Raw genomic sequence first — 20,155 nt, 5'->3', positions numbered from 1 at the left:
AAATGGACAAATCCCTTGGCATGACGCACGGCCACCTGTGTGCGTGCGCATGCGGTGCCGGGTCCTGGGGCTGGCGGGCCCGGTACCGGTGCTGTGGTCCCCTCGGGCGCAGGGACGCTGACGCCGTGTGTCTTCCAGGAACACGACCATCTCCCTGCTGACCGCGGACGATGCCATGGTGTCCATCGACCCTACCATGCCCGCCAATTCCGAACGGTAAGGGGGGCCTCGCCGACACCTTTCTGCACACGCGGGACGGGCTCCTCTCGGTTTACTGCTGTAGGGAAATCTGAATTTAAACCAAAGGTGGGGGGAGGGTGGGAGAGGCCGTGAGGGAGGCTTGTTCCTCCGTGACCGGTCACTTCCCAAGAGAATCACAAGTGCAGGTGTGCTCGGGGGCCCCTCTGAGGGCTCGCTCTCAACAAGAGTCCTCTGGGGAGGGACGGAGGGGAAACTGAGGCCCAGGAGGCCAGTGAGGAGCAGTGGAGCAAGGCCCCAGGGCCGCACGCTGACTGCCCTGCTGCCCTCGCCGGGAGGCTCCCTGACCACAGCCCGGGGGTGGTGTGCTGAGCACTGGGCCAGGGCCCCCTCCCCAGGTCACGTCCTAGCGGCCCCCAGCAAGGCCTCATCTGCTCTGACCTCTCCAATCCTACTGCCTGAGGTTGTCCGTTCCAGTACAATCAGTCCCTCTAACCCAGCGACTTCCAGCGCCACCTCGGATTAAAACCACCAGTTCAAGGAGTTTCCGGGAGAGTTTAGAGCTCACCAGGTGATGATTCCAGTGTGCAGCCGGGGCGAGGGCCACTGATGGAAGGTGTAGAAACTATAAGGAAATGCTCTTGCCCCCGGGCTGGTGCTCACCAGAAGGTCATGTCCACCAAACATGGGGTATTTCCTTCTTGGGAGGTGCCGGATAAATCTTGTTTCTTCCCAGCAAACAGCAGCCAAGTCGCCGCCCATGCGTGCGGTCAGCCTGTCTCTCCAGCCTCCACTTCTGGAGGAGACGTTCGTGGCCTCAGCAGGGCCTCGTGCCCTGCTTGTCTCCCTGGCCGCAGACTTGGGAGCCAGCTCACGGGAAGGGGGTGGTGCTGGTATCCTCTGCCACACACTCACAGGAGAGGCTCTCAGGGTCCCTGCTCCAAATTCCAAGGGCTCATGCCTGAGCCCCTGGGTGCTGATCGGAGGCGGGGTCCCAGGGGCCCATCTCTGAGGCCTGTACTTCTGGGCTCATTTCAAACCAAGTGTCATGACCTCCTGATTCTCCCTTCAAAATACTTCTCCCCCACCCCCACCCCTTTTTTTAAAAAAGATTTTGTTTATTTATTCATGAGAGACCCAGAAAGAGAGGCAGAGACACAGGCAGAGGGAGAAGCAGGCTCCATGCAGGGGGCCCGATGTGGGACTCGATCCCGGGGATCACGACCTGAGCTGAAGGCAGACGCTCAACCCCTGAGCCACCCAGGTGTCCCAAAACACTTCTCCCCTTCACGCCTTCTCAGATGGTCCCAGCCAGCGTCTAGTTCAGACCGTATCTTCTTGTCTGGGCTTCTTGGTGCCCTCCTGGTTTGACTCTAGGTGCCCCCCGGCCTCCAGCACAGCTTCAGCCCAGGGCTCCCCGGCACAGCGTTCTTCAGGGGCCCAGTGGCCATGAGATGTTGTCCAGACTCCCCCCCCCCCCCCCCCCCGCCCAGAACATCTGGCCCCAATCCACCTTAACACACGTCTCCAAGTCCCCACACCAGTCCAAGCGCTCCCCACTGCCATGCACCGTCTGAATTTCTATCCTTTTCCGTCAGAGGGGCTCTCGTCAAGCCACCTGCCAGATGGCTTCTGCTCTTTCGGAGCTGGTAGGAAAGCTGTGATTGCTGCCCAACCCTGAGCCCTTGTGACCGACAAATATGCAGAGACACGGCCCACCCGTGTTCAGGGAATGCCAGCTGGAACCCTGAGCTGCTGGTCCGAGTGCCTCTTTCTGGGCGGGGGAACATTCTGGATCCCACGGTGTCCACCCTGTGACAGTCCTATCCCTTCCATTTCCACCACGACTGCGTCAAAACTCTCCTCTAAGGAGACAAACAGACGTTTCAAGGAGACAAACAGATGCTTCAATAGCGTGAGAAAGCGTCAGGAGCTCAGCAAGTTGATGAGGCTGACGTGCTGGGAGGACTTCCCTGCTCGGCACTCAGCACTGCGCTTGGGGCTGTGAGAACTGCTGCTCGCCGACTGCCTTCCCTCAACCCCCACAGGCCCTCTGCTCCAGCCCAGGCCGGTGACGCCACCGTGCGTCCCCTGCTCTCCACGTAGGGCCACACTTCAAACCCACACAGATTCGAAATAAGGTGTTGCTGGATCTGCCAGTGTGACAAAGTCTCCAGGGGGAGGAACCCCTACTTCCAAATAACCAACTTCCAGAAGACCTTTGGAAGCAGGGCCTTTTTCCTGAGGGGCAGCAGGGTCCTCACAGGTGTGGACTCACTGCTGGACACTATGCCAGGGGGGAAATCCCTGGGGGGACTTGTGTACCCATCACCCAGGATCACCAGGCCATCACCCAGATCACCAAGCCATCACCCGGGATCATCAGGCCATCACCCGGGATCACCAAGACATCACCCGGGATCACCAAGACATCACCCGGGATCACCAGGCCATCACCCGGATCACCAAGCCATCACCCAGGATCACCAGGCCATCACCCGGGATCACCAAGCCATCACCCGGATCACCAAGACATCACCCAGGATCACCAAGACATCACCCGGGATCACCGGGCCATCACCCAGGATCACCGGGCTGTGTGTTTCTTACTCTACACTTTCCTAGCGTTTGCAGCTGTCAGAGTTTTCCCCGTGCCCAAGCCTGTTACAGCACAGGTATCCCATGGATCCCTGTGAACAGTCTGGTATGTACCGGCCTCTCCGGACTTTCTGTGCTCGTCCTCTCGGTGTCACTTAGACTGTAACTTGCACTGTCTGCCTACCGGGGGGGTCGTGGGCATCGCCTCAGGCCAATACTTGCACGTCGATCTCGTCTTTGACAACCGAGTGACCATCCGTGGCACAGCTGATTGATCCTCAGCACCCAGTTGAGGGGGCCAGGGAAATTCTAGAGCTCCGCTGCTCAACCACTGCACCTGTACCCGCCCTTTCATTGCGTATTTGAACGTGGAATGTCAGTTCCGTGAGGACAGGAGCACTTTTGTCTTGTTTGATCACCTGAACCTAGTTCCGCTCAGTGACCAATTTATTGAATGAATGAACAAATGGATGACGAGGACACATGGCAGCGTGAGGGCATCTCCGTGTGCCAGCGTTTCATCCGATAGCTTGGTTCGTAAGTTCGTGTGCTGAGTCAAAGCACTGTGTGTCTTCATTTTTTTCAACTACTTTTTTTTAAGATTTTATTTATTTATTTGAGGGAGAGAGATGGTGAGAGAGAAAACACGAGTAGGGGGCAGAAGGAGAAGCAGGCTCCCCGCTGAGCAGGGAGCCCGACGTGGGGCTGGGTCCCAGGACCCTGAGCCGAAGGCAGACGCTTCCCCGATGGAGTCCCCCCTCACCAGGCACCCCGGATTATGCATCTTCACGTTAACTAGTCCTGCCGAGATGACTTTCCCCAAGACCGATGCCGTAGCATCGCCGTCTCCCTGTGAGCAGTCTTCGAAATTTGGCTGAACTGCTTGGGGAAAAAAAAAGGGATTTCTCTTGAGGCACCTTTCTTTGAACCTGTCACCAACAATTGCGTATTCTGTTCTTTGCCCACTTTCCATGGGCCCCACTGTCTCTCCCCCACCTCTGGTCCCTGGTGTGCCGGGGGGGGGGCAGACATTCCCTCCCCATCCCCTCCAGGCCTCGGATTCCTGTGATGGCATCACCAAGATGCCAGTGCGTCCTCAGCTGAGCGGCCCCCTCTTCTCTCGTGCGCTCGGGAGATGCGGTTGCCATGAGTTCGAACCAGGCCGGGGCAGGAGCCTCCTCCATCAGTCGGGTATTGGGTCGGACGTGGGCGGCTCTGGCGCTCTTTGCCATTCCACACCGGAGGGGCCGCAGTACTGATCACAAAATTTGTCCAATTCACCCACTATGAAACATGATAAAGGAAGTTCATCCTTTAAATGATATATTTAAAGTCTTTGGAATGCTTCTGAATGAGGAAGCTCCGAACAGCCAAAGAAACTAATTTCAGGGGGAAAAAAAAAAACCCTAATCCACTGAATTCTAATTTATCCCGAGCGGCTTATCTCTCGAAGCAGACGCACCAAGAACACCTTTGACGGCATCTCACGGTGGGACCCTCTTCTCTCTTGCAGCACTCCCTACAAAGTGAGACCCGTGGCCGTCAAGCAACTGTCTGGTAAGGCCCTGCTATCATTTTTAAAATTAAAAGAAAAAAAGAAGGCTCCAGGCTGCCCCTGTGATTGAATATATATTAGGTAAGCATTTGAACCTAAAACCCTGTGCTATTACGGAATCCATGGCCCCGTCTGACACTCTACCCTTGACGATCCCTCGAGGGGCCTCCCCCCGTGCTGTCCCTACCGACTTAGACACTGGGTGACATTGTCCTTATCTTCCCGGGCGCGGTGCCTGCACCGCTCACCCAGACCATGAGCTGCAAAGGTGGGCCGTCTGCAGTCCCCCAGCCTCCCTGGATGCTTCCTGCAGTCACTGGTGTTGTTTTGGTAAAATCCCATTTCCTTTTGGATCTTCTCTCCCTCTTATTTATGTACAATTCATGCTTCATAAAATATACTCCCATCTTAGTGTATATTTTGATGAGCTTTGAAAAAAACGTATGCCCCCTTGTAGCCGTTAACCAAAATCAAGGCCCAGAACATTTATACTCCCTGAAAAAGTCCTCCTGTGCCCCTTGCCGGTTAACGCCCGCCCTCGACCCCTACTGTCTTATCAGCCACTGACCTGCTTCCTGACACCGTAGATTTGTCTTTTCTAGAGCTTTGTATGAAAGAAACCACACGGTGTGCACGCTCCTTTAGGACTCAGCCTCACGCATTTGAGGCTCGTCCGTGGGTTGGGTGTCACTCCATGGTGTGGCGGGACCTCAGCGTGACTACCCCGTCCACCTGTTGAAGGACACCCGGGTCATTTCCAGTCTGGGGGCTTTTACGAACACAGCTGCTAGGAGCATTCAAGTGCATGGTTTTGTGGGGACACGTGTTCTCATTTCTCATGGACCAAACCGGATTATATTGGTTTCACCGTTTTTTGTTTTTGTTTTTGTTTTTTGTTTTTTTTGAGAAACCATCAATCCGCTTTTCCAAAGGGGCAGCACCGTTTTGCAGTCCCACCCACAGTGCGCGAGCTTTCCCACCTGCACTTGGAATTGTCGGCGCTTTCCGTGCTAACCATTCTCCTGGGTGTGCGGCGATATTGCATTAGTTTGAGTTCATGCTTCCCTAGTGGCCCATGACGGGGAAAGTATTTACTAACCGGTCATAAATCTTCTTCCGGAATCTGCTGCAGTAGTTGAGACTTGCTTCCCGTAACCGTGGGGTAGTGAGCCCTCCTGATCCGTCAGACGCACCCCGTTCGTCAGATATGTCTTGTGAACAATTTCTCCCCGCCCGCGACTCGCTGTTTCATTTTCTTGTTATGCCTTTCAGGGAGTAGAAGTATTAAATTCTGATGAGGCCCGGATTACGAATTTTGTTCTTTTATGGTTTGTACTTTGGATGCCCTGAGAAACCTCAGCTCATCCCCTATCTGTGGGGTCTTCTGCTGGGCTTTCTTCTCAAATTTTATTTTATTTTTTGAGCTTCTACGTTGAGGTCTGTGATCCGTGTCTCAGGGTGACTTTCGTGTATGGCCTGAGACAGAAGTTGAGGCTGATTTCCCTTTTTAAACTCTGCAGTTCATTTAATTTTTGATTTTTTTGGTAAGATTGAAGGCTACAGAACAGAATTCTGAAGCCACCTGTCAGGTGCTGGGCGGTGTGTGATGAGACACTGGTGTGTCTGGGCCTTTCCTCCTCTTGGAAGTGACAGCGTTTACACATAGATACTGATTGCTTTAAATCTTCTTTAATGCTTTTGTAGCTCTTCAAAAACCCTTAACTCAATCCTCTTGATGGGAGATGTTAGAATAAAGTAGGAGTTCTAACTTTTTCTAGGATAAAATTCCTTTTTAACATAGAAGATAATTGAGCCCTTGACTTGGTAATAAATGTGATTTTTTTTTACACCGTTATTAACTAAACCCCATATTTTATTCCGATTTCACCTGTTTTTCTCCTGATGTCATTTTTCTGCTCCAGCATCCGAGCCGTGGTGCAGTCCATGGTCCATTCATCACGGGGGCTCCTCCTCTGTCGGCCCTGGTCTCACAGGTGCTCACGCTCTCCGTGCTTGTGACAACCAACCATGGGGGCCTCGGAGCATCTATAGAACGTCCCCCAGGCTGGGTTTGTCTGATGTTTTCCTCAGGGTCAGCCCAGGGGTATGGATTTGGGGAAAGAATGGGGGGGTCCATGATATCCTCTTGATTCACTGGCTTCTCCGCTGGGAAATTACTGTTTTTCCCCTTCCTTACTCTGTTCTTTGGAAGGAATAGCTCAGTCTAGCCCATCTTCAAGAGGGAGAGAAAAGGGCTGACGTTCATTCTCTCTATATGGATATCCACTTGCTCTAGAATGTTTGCTAAAAACATTTCCCCCAGTAAATTATCATGACATCCCTGTCAAAAATCAGTTGACCAAGTTTGCAACTCGCCGTCCTGTTGCATCAACATACCTGCCCGTCCTTCAATCGCTGCCTCGCTGTCTTGATTACCGCGCATTTACAGTAAGTCATGAAGCCGGGAAGTACAAGTCCTCTGATTTCTTTTTTTTCAAAAATGTTTTACTTGTCCCAGGTCCCTTTTATTTTCAGATAAATTTTAGAATCAGTCTGTCAGTTGCTACCAAAAAAAAAAAAAAAAAGTGTCTGCTGAGACACTGAACTTATACTAAGTACATAGAACAACTTGAAAAAAATTATTATCTATAATGTTGACTATAATGTTGAGTCTTCTGATTCGTGAATGTGGTATCTCTCAATTTATTTGGGTTCCTCTTAATATCTTTCAATATATCGTAGTTGTCAGGGTAGAGTTGTTGAATAGATGTTGATAAATTTATCATTAAGTATTTAATATTTGTGATGCTATTGTCAATGGATTTTTTAGGTCAATTTCCAATTATAAAAATATAATCGGTTTTGTGTACTGACTTAGCTAAATTCATTTAGTAGACCTAGTGCCTTTTTGTGGATTTCCTGTGCTTTTCTACATCTGCGAATAGAGACTTGCTACTTCCTTTTAGGTCTGGATGTCTTTGGGTTCTTTTATTTCTTTTTCTTGACTTGTCGCGCTACCTAGGGTATCTAATACAAGAGAAGTGCGAGATTTTTGTGAGAGTGTGAGAATCCAGATTTTTGCTCTGTTCTCATCTTAGAGAGAACGTGAAGTTTTGCACCATCAGTTATGATGTTACCTGTAGGGTTTTTTTTATAGATACCCTTTATCAGGTTGAAAGTCTTCTTTTCTTAATTGCTAATTGGTTGAAAGTTTTAATTATAAATTCGTGTTGGACTTTGTCAAATCTGTATCCTGCCTCTATTGAGATGATCATGTTTTTTACTCCTCTGTTCTACTAATGGTGGATTTATTAGTTGTTTTTAAAACTTTAACCTTGAATTCCTAGTGCATTTAGGGCACTTCTGGCCTCATGAGATGAGTGGGGAAGTACTCCACCCTCCTGCTTTCTGAAAGAGTTTGTATACAGGTGGCACTATTTCTACCTTAAATGTTTCATAGAATTCACCAGTGAATGCTCTGTGTTTGGAGTTTCTTTATGGGAAGTTTTTAAACTATGAGTTCAGTGTCTTTAAGAGATAAGCATGTCAAGGTTTTCTGTGTACTTGCGATTGACCTTGGGAAGGTGCCCATTCCAATGAAGATTCATCTGAGAATTTGCTGGCATGATGGAGTTTGGAAAGTCCTTGCCATCCCTTTTATTTATGTCTCTGGGATTGGAGTGAGACCCCACTCTTTCATTCAAGATACTAGTAATGTATATCTTCTCCCTTTCTAAGCTAATCAGCCTGATTTATATTTTTTATTGATTTCTTTTTTCTAAGAGCCAGCTTTGAGCTTCATTGGTTTTCTCCATTGTGTGGTTTCTATTTCGATAATTTCTCCTCTTATCCTTTTATTTCCTTCCTTCTACCCACCTCACCTCTAGTTTGCTCCTCTTTTTCTGGCTCCCGAAGATGGAAAATTCGATCATTAATTTTAGATCTTTCTCTTTTTCATATAACAATTTAAAGCTAAAGATATCCCTCTAAGTATAATTGTGTTGCATCTGGAAGGTTTTGATGTGTCGTGTTTTCATTTTCATCCAGCTCAAAATATTTTCTGATTTACCTTGTGGTTCCTGCTTGGACCCACTTGTTATTTAGAAGTGTACTGTTTAATTTTCAAATGGTTGCATATTTTCCTGCTATCTTTCAGTTATGGATTTCTAAGTTAGTTCCACTGTGCTTTGAAGTGGACCTTGTATGACCTCTGTCTTTTTTAATTTATTGAGAGACATAGTATATCTTAGTGACTGTTCCAGATACACTTGGAAAGAATGTGTATTCTGCTGTTATTGGGTGGACTATTCCACCCATATCAATTAGGTCAAGCTGGTTGATAGTGTAGTATGAGTTTCCTATATCTTTATTTTTCTGTCTACTTGTTCTATCAATTACTAGATGATGCATGTTGAAATCCCCAAGTCCCTTGTGACGTGTTCCTTGCTTCTCAGTTTGTCAGGTTATGCTTTGCGCATTTTCAATTCTTGTTATTGGGTGCATACTTATTTAGATTGTTGTACCTTCTGATGAATCAATCCCTTTAGCCTTAAGAAAATGTGGCCTTTATCCTTGGTTCCATTCTTTGTTTGAATGTCTTCCTTATCTCTCTCGCATTAATACAGCTACCCAGACTTTCTTAGGCTTAGTGCTCACATGTTATGCTCTTCCCATCCTTTAACTTTTAATGTATCTGTGTCTCTATATTTGAAGCAGGTTTGTCATTGGCAATATTTATCAATTTTGGCAATTTCGGCCTTTCAACTAGTGCTGTTAAGCCATTTACAATAAACATCATCATAGATACAGTTGGGTTAAATCTACTACTCATTTTGTTTTTTGTTTGTTTGTTTGTTTGTTTGTTTTTGTTGTTGTTGTTGTTTTTTATTTTTATTTATTTATGATAGTCACAGAGAGATAGAGAGAGAGGCAGAGACACAGGCAGAGGGAGAAGCAGGCTCCATGCACCGGGAGCCCGATGTGGGATTCGATCCCGGGTCTCCAGGATCACGCCCTGGGCCAAAGGCAGGCGCCAAACCGTTGCGCCACCCAGGGATCCCTCTACTACTCATTTTGTTTATTTCATTCATTCTTTTTTACTTTTTTTCTCTCCTTTCCTATGTCTTTTGGATACTGACCATTATTTCTCCACTCTCAGTCTCAGAGCTGTCCTTCTCTGTTTTATTTCTTCTGGGCTGCTCTGGGTTTCACACTCTGTATCATTGACATATCACAAATTATATTATGCTACCTCTTGATGATGTGGGTCTGAGAGCAGTGCACGTGCATTTCCCCCATCCTGTGTTCTATGTCATACTTTGTACTTCTATGCTGCATATGTTTTAAGTCCCATAATCCACTGTTAGTCATTTTTTGCTTTGAATAATTGTATTTCTTCTACATTTCTTTGTAAAGATCCATGTGTGCATTTTTTACTATACTGTTGATCATCTGGATTTTGTTTTCTCCCGTTAGAGTGTGGGCTCTGTGCTGGCAGGCAGTTAACTTACAAATCAGCTCAACATCTTTGAGACCCGTTTTTAGGCTTTGCTATGACCGTTGTAGAGGACACTAACTCCAGGGATAGTTCAGTCCTGTTGCTAGGGCGTGATGTGATGCCTCTGGAGTCCCCCTTGACTGGAGATGAGGTTGGGAGCTCTCAGAGGTTCATCACGTGGGACCTTGAAGGCCCACCAGGGAGCTGCTGCTCTAATTCAGGAGGCAAAGGGGAGTGTAGAGGATGTGGGGGTGGTAAGGAGTGGTCAGATTCTGGCATATTCTGAGGGAAGAGCCCAGCTTATTTCCTCACTGAGCGGATGTGGCATATGAAAGAAAGGGGAGTCAGAGCAGAAGCCTCCAGGGTCACTGCGAGGGTGGAACAGCACCTCCCACAAGGGAACAAGCCGAGGGTATCTCAGCTTCTGGAAGGACGCGGGAGCTTGCTTTGGGACGTATCAGTGCGTATGGCCGTGGGCGCCAATGCTGAGTAGATGTGTCTGGAGGAGGCCGAGGCTCCCTCTGAGCTGCAGACGTGCCCTGGAACTGGTGGCGGTGATGGATGACGGGAGTGTTTGCAGCCAGGGCTTGGTGAGCTCCCAGGGGAAAGAGGGAGCCCTGTGACCCAGCGCTCGGGCACAGGATTCCATCAGAAGGCCTCTCATCAGCCTCTGGAACAGAAGGGCCAGAATAACGAAGCCTTTGAGGAGCAGAGAAGCAAAAGCAGGCTGAGTGTGGGACAGACCGGGCAGGACGGAGCTCCAGGAAGGGAGACTGGGGACAGGGCAACTGGGCACAGCTGTGTACCAGACCGTCTCTGGGGGAAGAACGGGCGGGATTTTTGTGTGACTTCGGGGCCCAGCTTGGACCAGCAGAAGTGGGTTTGTGCTGCTCAAGGGAAAGAATGTAGCAAAAGCTAGAGCCGCGGGGAGCGCACCTGGCTGCCTGCAGCACTCGGCCTCCTGCTCCAGAGACTCACGTTCCCTGCAGTGTAAGAAGTGGATCTCCTCCCAAGGGTGCATCCCCCTGCACCTGAACCGCCACCTAGGGCAGCCCCACTCCGGTCAGCCCAGCCCTGCCTCTCCCTGGCTCTGGTGCACACAGACCCCTGGCATTCTAGGTTTTTCCTTCAAGGACAGACCCCCATGGCCTGAGCCTTCCTGAGAAAAGTAAGAAAATGGAGCTCCGTCTTTCCACCTGGAACTTTTTCTCCACATGTGAACTCCCGGCTCTCTGCGGGGAAATGCCCCTTCCTCGCCCGTGCATCAGCGCCCAGCCCCACCCAGCCTAGCCCGGGAGCCTCGGAGCCTTTCCCCAGGTCGGTAACCAGCCCGGGCCCTGCAGCCCTGAGTGTGGCGGAAAGAGGCACCCCCGCGGCCCGTGAGTCAACAGGCCACACGTGCCACGGCAGGAAAAAGCAGCTCAGCAAAGGAAGCAGGTGCCTGGGGTCCAGACTTGCACGCAGCTGCCGAGGTCCCTGGCCCTGGCCTTTCCTGGGGCCCCCGTCCTTCCCGCTGACCCCACGTTTCAATAAATGCTCCAGACTCGTCCTGGCAGAGATACCCAGGGTCTGGCTGTCCCGTGACTTAACTATTTGGAAACAGGAAAGTGAAGAGTAGTGTGGAAAACATGACTTTTCATAGAAAATAATGGTCAAGATGTCCTGGCCTGGGCCCCACACCTGTGACAGCTGTGGGGACATGCTTCAAAGGAAGGAACAGCCGCGGTGGACAAGGGCCTCGGAACAGGAATCCTAATGTCCCCGTGAATGGGGAGGTTCTGTGTTTACCAAGCACCTTGTTAGAAAAATACCCTTTGCTGGGACACCTGGGCGGCTCATCGCTTTAGCGCCTGCCTTCGGCTCAGGGCGTGACCCAGGGGTCCCAGGATCGAGTCCCGCCTCGGGCTCCCCGCAGGGAGCCTGCTTCTCCCTCTGCCTGTGTCTTTGCCTCTCTCTCTGGGTCTCTCAGGAATAAATAAATTTTTAAAATCTTTAAAAAAGAAAGAAAGAAAAATACTCTTTGCCTCAGCAAGGGAGACAACCACGTGGATAGCCTGGTTTCCTCTTTTACGGCTGAAAGGAAATTAACAGCAACTGCGAAGACCACAGGATGGATTTTACTCATCTTCTGAGAACAGTGGTGTGGAGTCTTGAACACCCAGTGATCGTGTGCCCGCCCCCGTGCCCTCTGCCCGCAGGAGCCCATGGAGGAGAACAAGGGAGGAACAGCCTCACCCTTGGTTAACCACCGTGACCGGAGCTGGAGGGGAAGGGGGGTCCTTGGAGCTGAAGGCGGGACCCCACCTGGGCTGAGCCTCCCCAAGCCCGGCAGGTGGTGTGAGGCTCCGTCTGGGGCACTTTGGTGTCAAGGATCACTTGTGCCCCCTCACCTCGCCGTACTTCGGGGGGTCGTGCAGAAGCGCCCAGGGCCAGCGGGCACCGGCCCCCTCCGCAGCTAGGCCCCGCGTTACCCTTCTCCAACAGAGCGAATTCAGCTTTAGGATGGACACAGGCCCTGCTGTAGGGACACAGGTGCTGCCGATTTCCCTCCGTTCCTGCCCGTCCCTGGGACCACGACACGGCACGCTGCCCGGACGCCTCTGCTGGCCGCTCGTCCAGCAGGCCGGTGGGGAGGCCCCGTGGAGGCTGCGGCCCAGCCTGGCTCTAGCTTCGGTCACCCTGGGCAGAGATCATGGGTGACTCGAGGACTTCCTGCCGCCAACAGCATCTTTGTCCTCGTTCCCAAGGACAGAAAATGAAAGTGAATCATAAACACACCAGGAGCCACCGTGGAGCAGAGACGGGTGGCTGGACGGGAGTGACGGACGAGCAGGCCTCAAGCAGCCCCATCCGTGGGGCACACACCTGCCTCGTTCCCCACGGGGAGGCTCGCAGCTTTAGTGCTGGTGTTTCCATCTCGAGACACGGGGAGGCCAGGCCAGAAGGGCCCGCCTGGAGGGGCCACGCGCGCTTGTCTGCTTGGGTGTCTTAGAGAAACTGAGCCCCCCAAACTGGGTCTCCGGAGCTTACAAAACAGGAGTCACAGTTAATGACCGGGACTCGCCAAGTCTCAATGCTACAGAGCCGGGCGGCCGACGAGGCTCCTTCTGAGCCGTCGCACCAGGAGGGGACCCAGCGTATCGAAGGGTCACCACGTGTGGTGCGTGTGGAATACGCACCAGACTGCAAAGACTCTGCACATATAAAAGGATGCAAAATACCTCGTTGATCGTTTTCAGATTGATTTCGTGTTTTCTTAGTGACATAACTCACAAACATAAAATGCACCATCTTAACGTGACAGTTCCGTGGCTTTCAATATATTCACTTTGTTATGCAACCACCACCACCACCGTCTAAATCCAGAGCATTTCCATCACACAACCCCCCACCCCCCCGAAAAAAAATCCCACACCTATTGGCATTTACTCCCCTTGCCTTCCTGCCCTGGTCCTTGGCAACCACTGTCGCTATGGAGATGCCTGTTCTGGATGTCTCCCGTGATGGAGTATGTGGCCTTGTGTGTCTGGCCTCGTTCACGGAGCACAGCGTTTACAGGGCTCCTCTGTGAGGCAGCGTGTTCAGTGCTTCATTCCTGTTTGTGACCAAACCATGTCCCATCAAGAGGACAAGTCACATTTTGTCTAAGCACACATCGGCTGATGACATTTGGGTGGCTTCCTCTCTGGCCTCTACGAGGGATGCAGTGGTGACCGAGGGTCTGCACATTTTCATGTGATACGTGTTGAAACGAAGTGTTTGGAGATATATTGGGTCAAATAAAATATTAAAATGTTTTCAAAGTCTGGCACGTGCTCGGCAGCGCAGACCAGAGGTTGCAGGTGCCACCAGCTGGACAGTCTCCTCTGACCCGAGTCCCAGGCCCTCCCACCCCACAGCCTGCAGACCTCCCAAGTGCAAAGTCACCGGAGGTGTTGAGGGCTCACCGCCCTGGGAATAATCCCAGAGAGAGAGAGAGAGAGAGAGAGAGAGAGAAGGAGCGCCAAGGGACAAATGCACGGCATCCTTGCCGGTGCTGGGCAGGTGTCTGAGGTCGCCAGCACCCAGCACCGTTGCTCAGGGGAGCCCCCGCCCCATGATGGGCTGCCCGCCCCTGTGCACTGACCTGAGCTCCATGGGTCCATCTCTTCCCTCGCTCACTTCAGGCCCACAGCACGCGCCCCAGGGTCTCCAGGGTCACAGCTGCACGCAGCTCCCCGTCCATGGGTCTGCTTTCAAGCGCCAGCCTGACAGCTGCCTCCAGGCACTTGTCAGCTGGCGAAGCAGCTCGGGACAGCTTCCCACCACACTGCCCTTCAACTTCCCTACAGAACAGGAAGCAGAAAACACACCCACCCGGTGGGGTCCTCACCGAGACAAATGATGCAATTCGTGCAAAATGCTTCGGCCAGAGCCTGCCAAGTGGTAAGAGCTCAGTAAACCGTAGCCGTCATGGGTAACGACCCAGAGCGTGGCTGAGCGGCTGAAGTCATGGCTCTGTGGCACTGCTGGCTTTAACAGGACGGGGACGGCCCTGAGCTGACCACGCGGGGTTCTGCCTGCAGTCACTCGCCGGTCAGGGGCGCGCTTGCAATGTGAGCACGAATGTTTCGCTTACAAGAGAAAATAATGCTCCTTAATAGTGTTTTCTAGTCTCAGTACAGCTTCCTGGGGAAGAGCTTCATGATCAGCCTCAGTCGTCCTGACTCTCGTGATTTTTGAAACAGAAGGGAGGCGGCGGGGCCGTGAAAATGAACCCTGGTGCTGGGTTGCCTCGAGGGGCTTACCCCTTCCCGCTGTCTTGTCTCTGGGGGATCGCGCATCCTGCTCCCTCCGGGGTGGTCCCGCCAACGACGGCTGCGGCGGCACCTCGCTGTGCTGGCCGACACCCGGGTGGTGCACAGTCGTTCAAGGCCTTGGGAATCTTCGTCCTGACCACAGACTTTGGTGACACGGAAATGGTAGTGCCCAAACATGACTGGGGGGACCTCAGCTGGAGCCACCGTCTGCCTCTGGGCACCTGGAGGGCTGGGCAGAGCCACACGCGCCCGCGACCCCTCCAGCCTCCTGGGACCTGTGCACATTTTGATGAAAGCTCCCACGTGTGTAACCACCTCTCCATCAAGGTGGAGAGCGGTTGTGTCACCCTGAAACATCCCCCCGGCCCTCCTTCCCCGTGCATCCCCACATACCCTATGAAGCCACGGCTCCGACTTGCCTGTCCTGGAACCTCCCGCAAGTGCAGGGTCTGGATTCCATCAGCATCGTGACTTTAAGATGCATGCGTGTAGCTTATTCACTTCCACGTGCAGTTCCATCGCACAAGTTCCATCGCACAAGTACTCGGTGCCGGTTCACCGCTGCTCCTGTCAGGCCTCCATGGGTGGTCTCAGCGTAAGGCACTGTGAACTGCGCACAGATCTTCCCGTGACAGTATCCGTCGGTTATCTTGGGTCATGACCCTGGGGTGATGTCACTGGTTCAAATGATAAATGTAAGCTTAATTCTCTAAGAATCTGCCCGCTGTTTTCCCAAGTGGTTGTGCGGTTTTACAGTCCCACCAGCCATGTGGGAGTGACCGGGTGCTCCACAAACAACCCAGTGTGACCTTCTCAGTGTTTTAAATTTTTAGAACTCCATAAGGTGTAAAACTGTATTTCCTTATCGCCTTAATTTCTATTTCTTAGATCACATAATGATTGTTGAGCATGTTTTTATGTGCTTGTTGACTATTTGAATGTCTTATTTTGTGAAGTGTCTGTTCTATGTGTTTCGCTCATTTTGTAAGTGGGTGTGTTTTTTTTTAAATCACTAGTTTGTAGGAAATTCCATATATTCTGGATATAATTCATCTGCCAGATATATGTATAACAAGTGTTTTTTCCTATTTCATGGCTTATCTTTTTCATTTTCTTTTTTTGTTTTTTCTTTTTTAAAGATTTATTTATTTATTCATGAGAGACACAGAGAGAGAGAGGCAGAGACACAGGCAGAAGGGGAAGTAGTCTCCCTGTTGGGGAGCCTGATGTGGGACTCGATCCTGGGACCCCGAGGTCACACCCTGAGCCAAAGGCAGACACTCAATCACTGTGCTACCCAGGAAACCCCTTTTTTTATTATCTTAATGAGGGCATTTAATGAACAAAAGTTTCTAATTTGATAAAGTCTAAATTAACAAGTTACTCTTTTATGAATTGTATTTTCTGTGTCTTCTCTAAGAATCCTTTTTCTGCCCCCCAGGTAGAAAGATAACATACATTTTTAGAAGATTTGGAGTTATAGCTGTTATGTTTTAGTCTAGGATGCAATTATCCAATTTAAATTGATGTTTGTCTGTGGTGTGAGGTAGGGGTTGACCATCTTTTTTCTTTTTGATACATCTTTTTTCTTATTCGATTGTTATAACACAATGTGTTAAAAAGACTTCCCTTGTTCCATTGAATCACTTAGACGCCTTTCTTGAAAATTACTTGTCGGGATCCCTGGGTGGCGCAGCAGTTTAGCACCTGCCTTTGGCCCAGGGTGCGATCCTGGAGACCCGGGATCGAGTCCCATGTCAGGCTCCCGGTGCATGGAGCCTGCTTCTCCCTCTGCCTGTGTCTCTGCCTCTCTCTCTCTCTCTCTCTCTGTGACTATCATAAATTAAAAAAAAAAAAAAAAGAAAATTACTTGTCTTTCTAAGTGTGGGCCTCTTTGTAGTGTTTCTGTTCTGTTTCTCTGATCTCTGTGTCTGTCTTGACACCAATAATACACTGGCTTAATTGCTAGAACTTGAAATCAGGAAGTTTTCCATATTTGTGCTTTTTTTTTTGCAGTTACACGGATCTTTTCTTTTCCCTATAAATTTCAGAATTAAGAATCAGCACATCAATTTCTTTTTAAAAAGCCATCTATGACTTCAATTGGGAATGCATCCTATTAGAGATTGATTTGGGAACGTTAACATCTTAATTACATTGAGTGTCCCAGCCCATGGACGCGATACATCCCTTCACTTACTCAGATCTTCCTTAACTTCTCTCAACAAAGTCTTATAGCGTTCAAGATAAAGGTCCTGCATATCTTTTGTTAAATTTATTCCTTGGCATTTTCCGTTTTCTGGTGTTATTGTCAAGGGGATCTGAATTTAATTTTCCATTTGTCTGCTGCTAGTTTATAAAAATACAGCAGATTTATGTATATTGACATAGTCTCTTCTGACATTGCTTATTAATTCATTTATTATTTCGGGTACTTATTTTCTAGATTCCTAGGATTTCCTATAGAGGCAGTCATATCTTCTGATAATAAAGAGACTTTTGCTTCTAGCATTCCAGTCTTTTTGGTTTTTATCTCTTTCACTTGTCTGTTGCCCTGGTTGAAACTCCAATACTGCTAAGTAAAAGTGAGAGCTTATCCCTGGCTCAGGGAGATGCATTCTCTCACTGCTAAGCATGACATGAGCCACAGGTGTGTTGTACGTGCCCCTTATTGGGTTGAGGGAGTCTTCTCCTAGTTTGCTAAAATTTCTTTGTCAAATGTTCTTTGACACAATTCTCTGTTGAATTGCATCAGGTGTTTATCTGCATCTGTTGAGATGGGTTGATGCAATCTCCTTTTATTCCTGGGTTTCTAGTGGCTTTTATCATAAACAGGTGTTGGATGCTGTCACTCTCTTCATTTAGAGATGATCATATGATTTTTCTCCTTTTGTCTGCTCAGATAGTGAGTTATGTTGACTGATTTCCAGATGTTAAAACCACTCTGCTTTTCCAGAATAACCCCACTTGTATTCCTAGAAAAATACTTAGGAATGAGTTTTTAAAAGGGGGCATAGGCCCTCTGCCCTGATGTAAGATGTATTCTCTTTTATATACTGCTGAATTTTATTTGCTAATAATATTAGGAATTTGTAAGAATTTTTGTGTCAGTGTTCAAGTGGGATATTGGTTCATAACCTATTTCTCATAATGTCTTTGTTATGTTTGTATGGTGAGGTGTTGGTGGCCTTATGGAACATGTTGCGAGGTTTGCTTCCTTCTCTCTATTTTCTGAAAGATTGTATGTGATTTTGCCATTATTTCTTCCTCTGTCCATTTATATGTAATGTATTTATTGATATGGTTGAGGTTAGGTTTACCATGTTGCTATTTGCCTTTTATTGATCTTGGGCTTCATCTCCGGTTCCTCTTCTTCTGCCTTTTTTGGCTTAATTGGATTAATTTTTGCATTCCATTTTATTCCTTCTATTGGCTCGTTAGCCAATACTATGCTTTTTAGCATTATTTTCAGTTGATTGTTCTAGGTATTACACTATGCACCCTTAGCTTTTTAAACTGTAGACTCTTTTTAATTTTTTTAAAGGTTTTATTTGTTTATTTATTTGAGAGAGAGAAAGAGCTCACAAGCAGGGGGACTGACAGAGGAAGAGGGAGAAGTAGACTTCCCTGCCGAGCAGGGAGACTGACACAGGCCTCAAAACCACCCCAAGATCATGACCTAAGTGGAAGGCAGATGCTTAACCAACCAAGCCACCTAGGCACCCCTAGACTTTATTTTTTAGAGAAGTTTTAGATTCATAGCAAAATGGAATAAAAGGTATGGAGAGTTCCCGTGTAGTCCTTCTCCACCCACACACTCAGCCTCTCCCACCACTGACACCCCTGCATTAGAGCTCTAAAGGAGCCAACAATGACATGTCATTACCAGCCAAAGTCCATAGTGTACTTTAGGGTTCACTCTTGGTGTCATACGTAGTGTGGTTTTGACGGAGGCATAATGACATGTACCCCTGTTACAGTCATGACATTTCTCTGCCTTAAAAATCCTCTGTGCTCCACTTGTTCATCCATCCCTCCCCCCAAAATCTTGGCAAACACTGATCTTCTTACTATCTCCACAGCTCCACCTTTTCTAGAATGTCCATAGTTGGCACATACACTATGCAACCTTTCCAGGTTGGTTTCTTTCACTTAGTGGTATGCAGGTAAGGTACCTCTATGTCTTTTAATGGCTTGATAGCTCATTTCTTTTTAGTGCTGAATAATATTTCATCGTATGGATGCTCTGGAGTTTATCCATTCATCATCATGGTTGCCTCAAAGTTTTGGTGATTATGAACAGAGTGGCCATAAATATCTGTGTGAAGGTATCGTGTGGAAGTAAGTTTGCAATGCCTTTGGGTAGACTCCCAGGAGCGCAACTGCTGGATCATTTGGTAAGAGTACCTTTACCTTTGTGACCATCAAACTGTCTTCCAAAGTACCTGCATCATCCTTCCTTCCTGCCAGCAGTGAATGGGAGCTCCTGTTGCTCCACACCCTTGCCTAGCATTTGGTGTTTCTCGGATTTTCACCATTCTAATAGTTGTACAGTGGTATATCTCATTGTTATTTTGGTTTTCAATTCCCTAACATATGATGTTGGGTATCTTTTCATATATTTATTTGCCATCTGTATATCCTCATTTCTTGAAGTGTCTTTTCAGATCTTTTGCCTATTTTTAAATCATCCTTAACTTTTTAGTCTATTTAAAATTAATGTCATACTACTTCACATAAAAAGTAAGAACTCTGTAGCAGTTTAATTCCTCCCCTGCAGTGTTTGCCATATATTTTACATCTATGCTATAGACATTCCTCCAAAATTCATATGTTGAAATTCATCCCAATGTGATGGTGTTAGGAGGTGCAGCTTTTTTTTAAAGATTTTATTTATTTATTCATTAGAGACATGGAGAGAGAGGCAGAGACACAGGCAAAGGGAGAAGCAGGCTCCCTGTGGGGACTCCAATGTGGGACTCGATCCCAGGACCCCAGGATCATGACCTGAGCCAAAGGCAGATGCTCAATCACTGAGCCACCCAGGCATCCCAGAGAAGGTGGGGCCTTTGGGATGTGATTAGGTCATGAGGGCAGAACCCTCATGAAGGGGATTAGTGTCCTTATATAAGGGTCCCCAGAGAACTCCCTTGCCCCTTCTACCACCTGAGGACAAAACAAGGAGACAGCCGTCCATGAACCAAGAAGCAGGCCCTCACCAAACACCAAATCTGCTAGCACCTTGATCTTGGAATTCCAGCTTCCAGAGCTATGAGAAATAAATTAAAACCAGTCTGTAGCATTCTGTTCAAGCAGACCAAACAGACTAAGACAATCTATGTAATACAATATTATCATTTTTGTTTTCAAGAGCCAGTTGTCTTTTCAGGAAATTATGAAAAGAAATGTAAAGATCATTTTTTAGAAGTCTTTATTTAGCCACCTGGGTGGCTCAGTCATTTGGGTGTCTGCCATCAGCTCAGGTCATGATCCCAGGGTCCTGGTATC

General features: G+C 48.8%; 1 protein-coding gene across 4 annotated transcripts in view; it reads left to right on the top strand.

Moving 5' to 3' along the window:
* The window catches only part of PDE9A (phosphodiesterase 9A), an 87,112-nt gene that overhangs the window by 24,500 nt on the left and 42,457 nt on the right, over nucleotides 1–20,155 (top strand). For 3 of the 4 annotated variants that reach the window (XM_025983341.2, XM_025983343.2, XM_025983342.2), the window contains exons 3-4: nucleotides 139–216; nucleotides 4,310–4,353. In XM_025983341.2, coding sequence (XP_025839126.2) covers nucleotides 139–216; nucleotides 4,310–4,353 — 122 coding nt within the window. Of the gene's footprint in view, nucleotides 1–138; nucleotides 217–4,309; nucleotides 4,433–20,155 lie in introns of all 4 variants that reach the window. The other variant, XM_072739664.1, reaches the window with a different exon arrangement.

This window comes from Vulpes vulpes, chromosome 15, assembly GCF_048418805.1.
Source record: "Vulpes vulpes isolate BD-2025 chromosome 15, VulVul3, whole genome shotgun sequence".
Classification (NCBI taxonomy): Eukaryota; Metazoa; Chordata; class Mammalia; order Carnivora; family Canidae; genus Vulpes; species Vulpes vulpes.
This window is presented reverse-complemented; position numbering and strand designations above follow the sequence as displayed.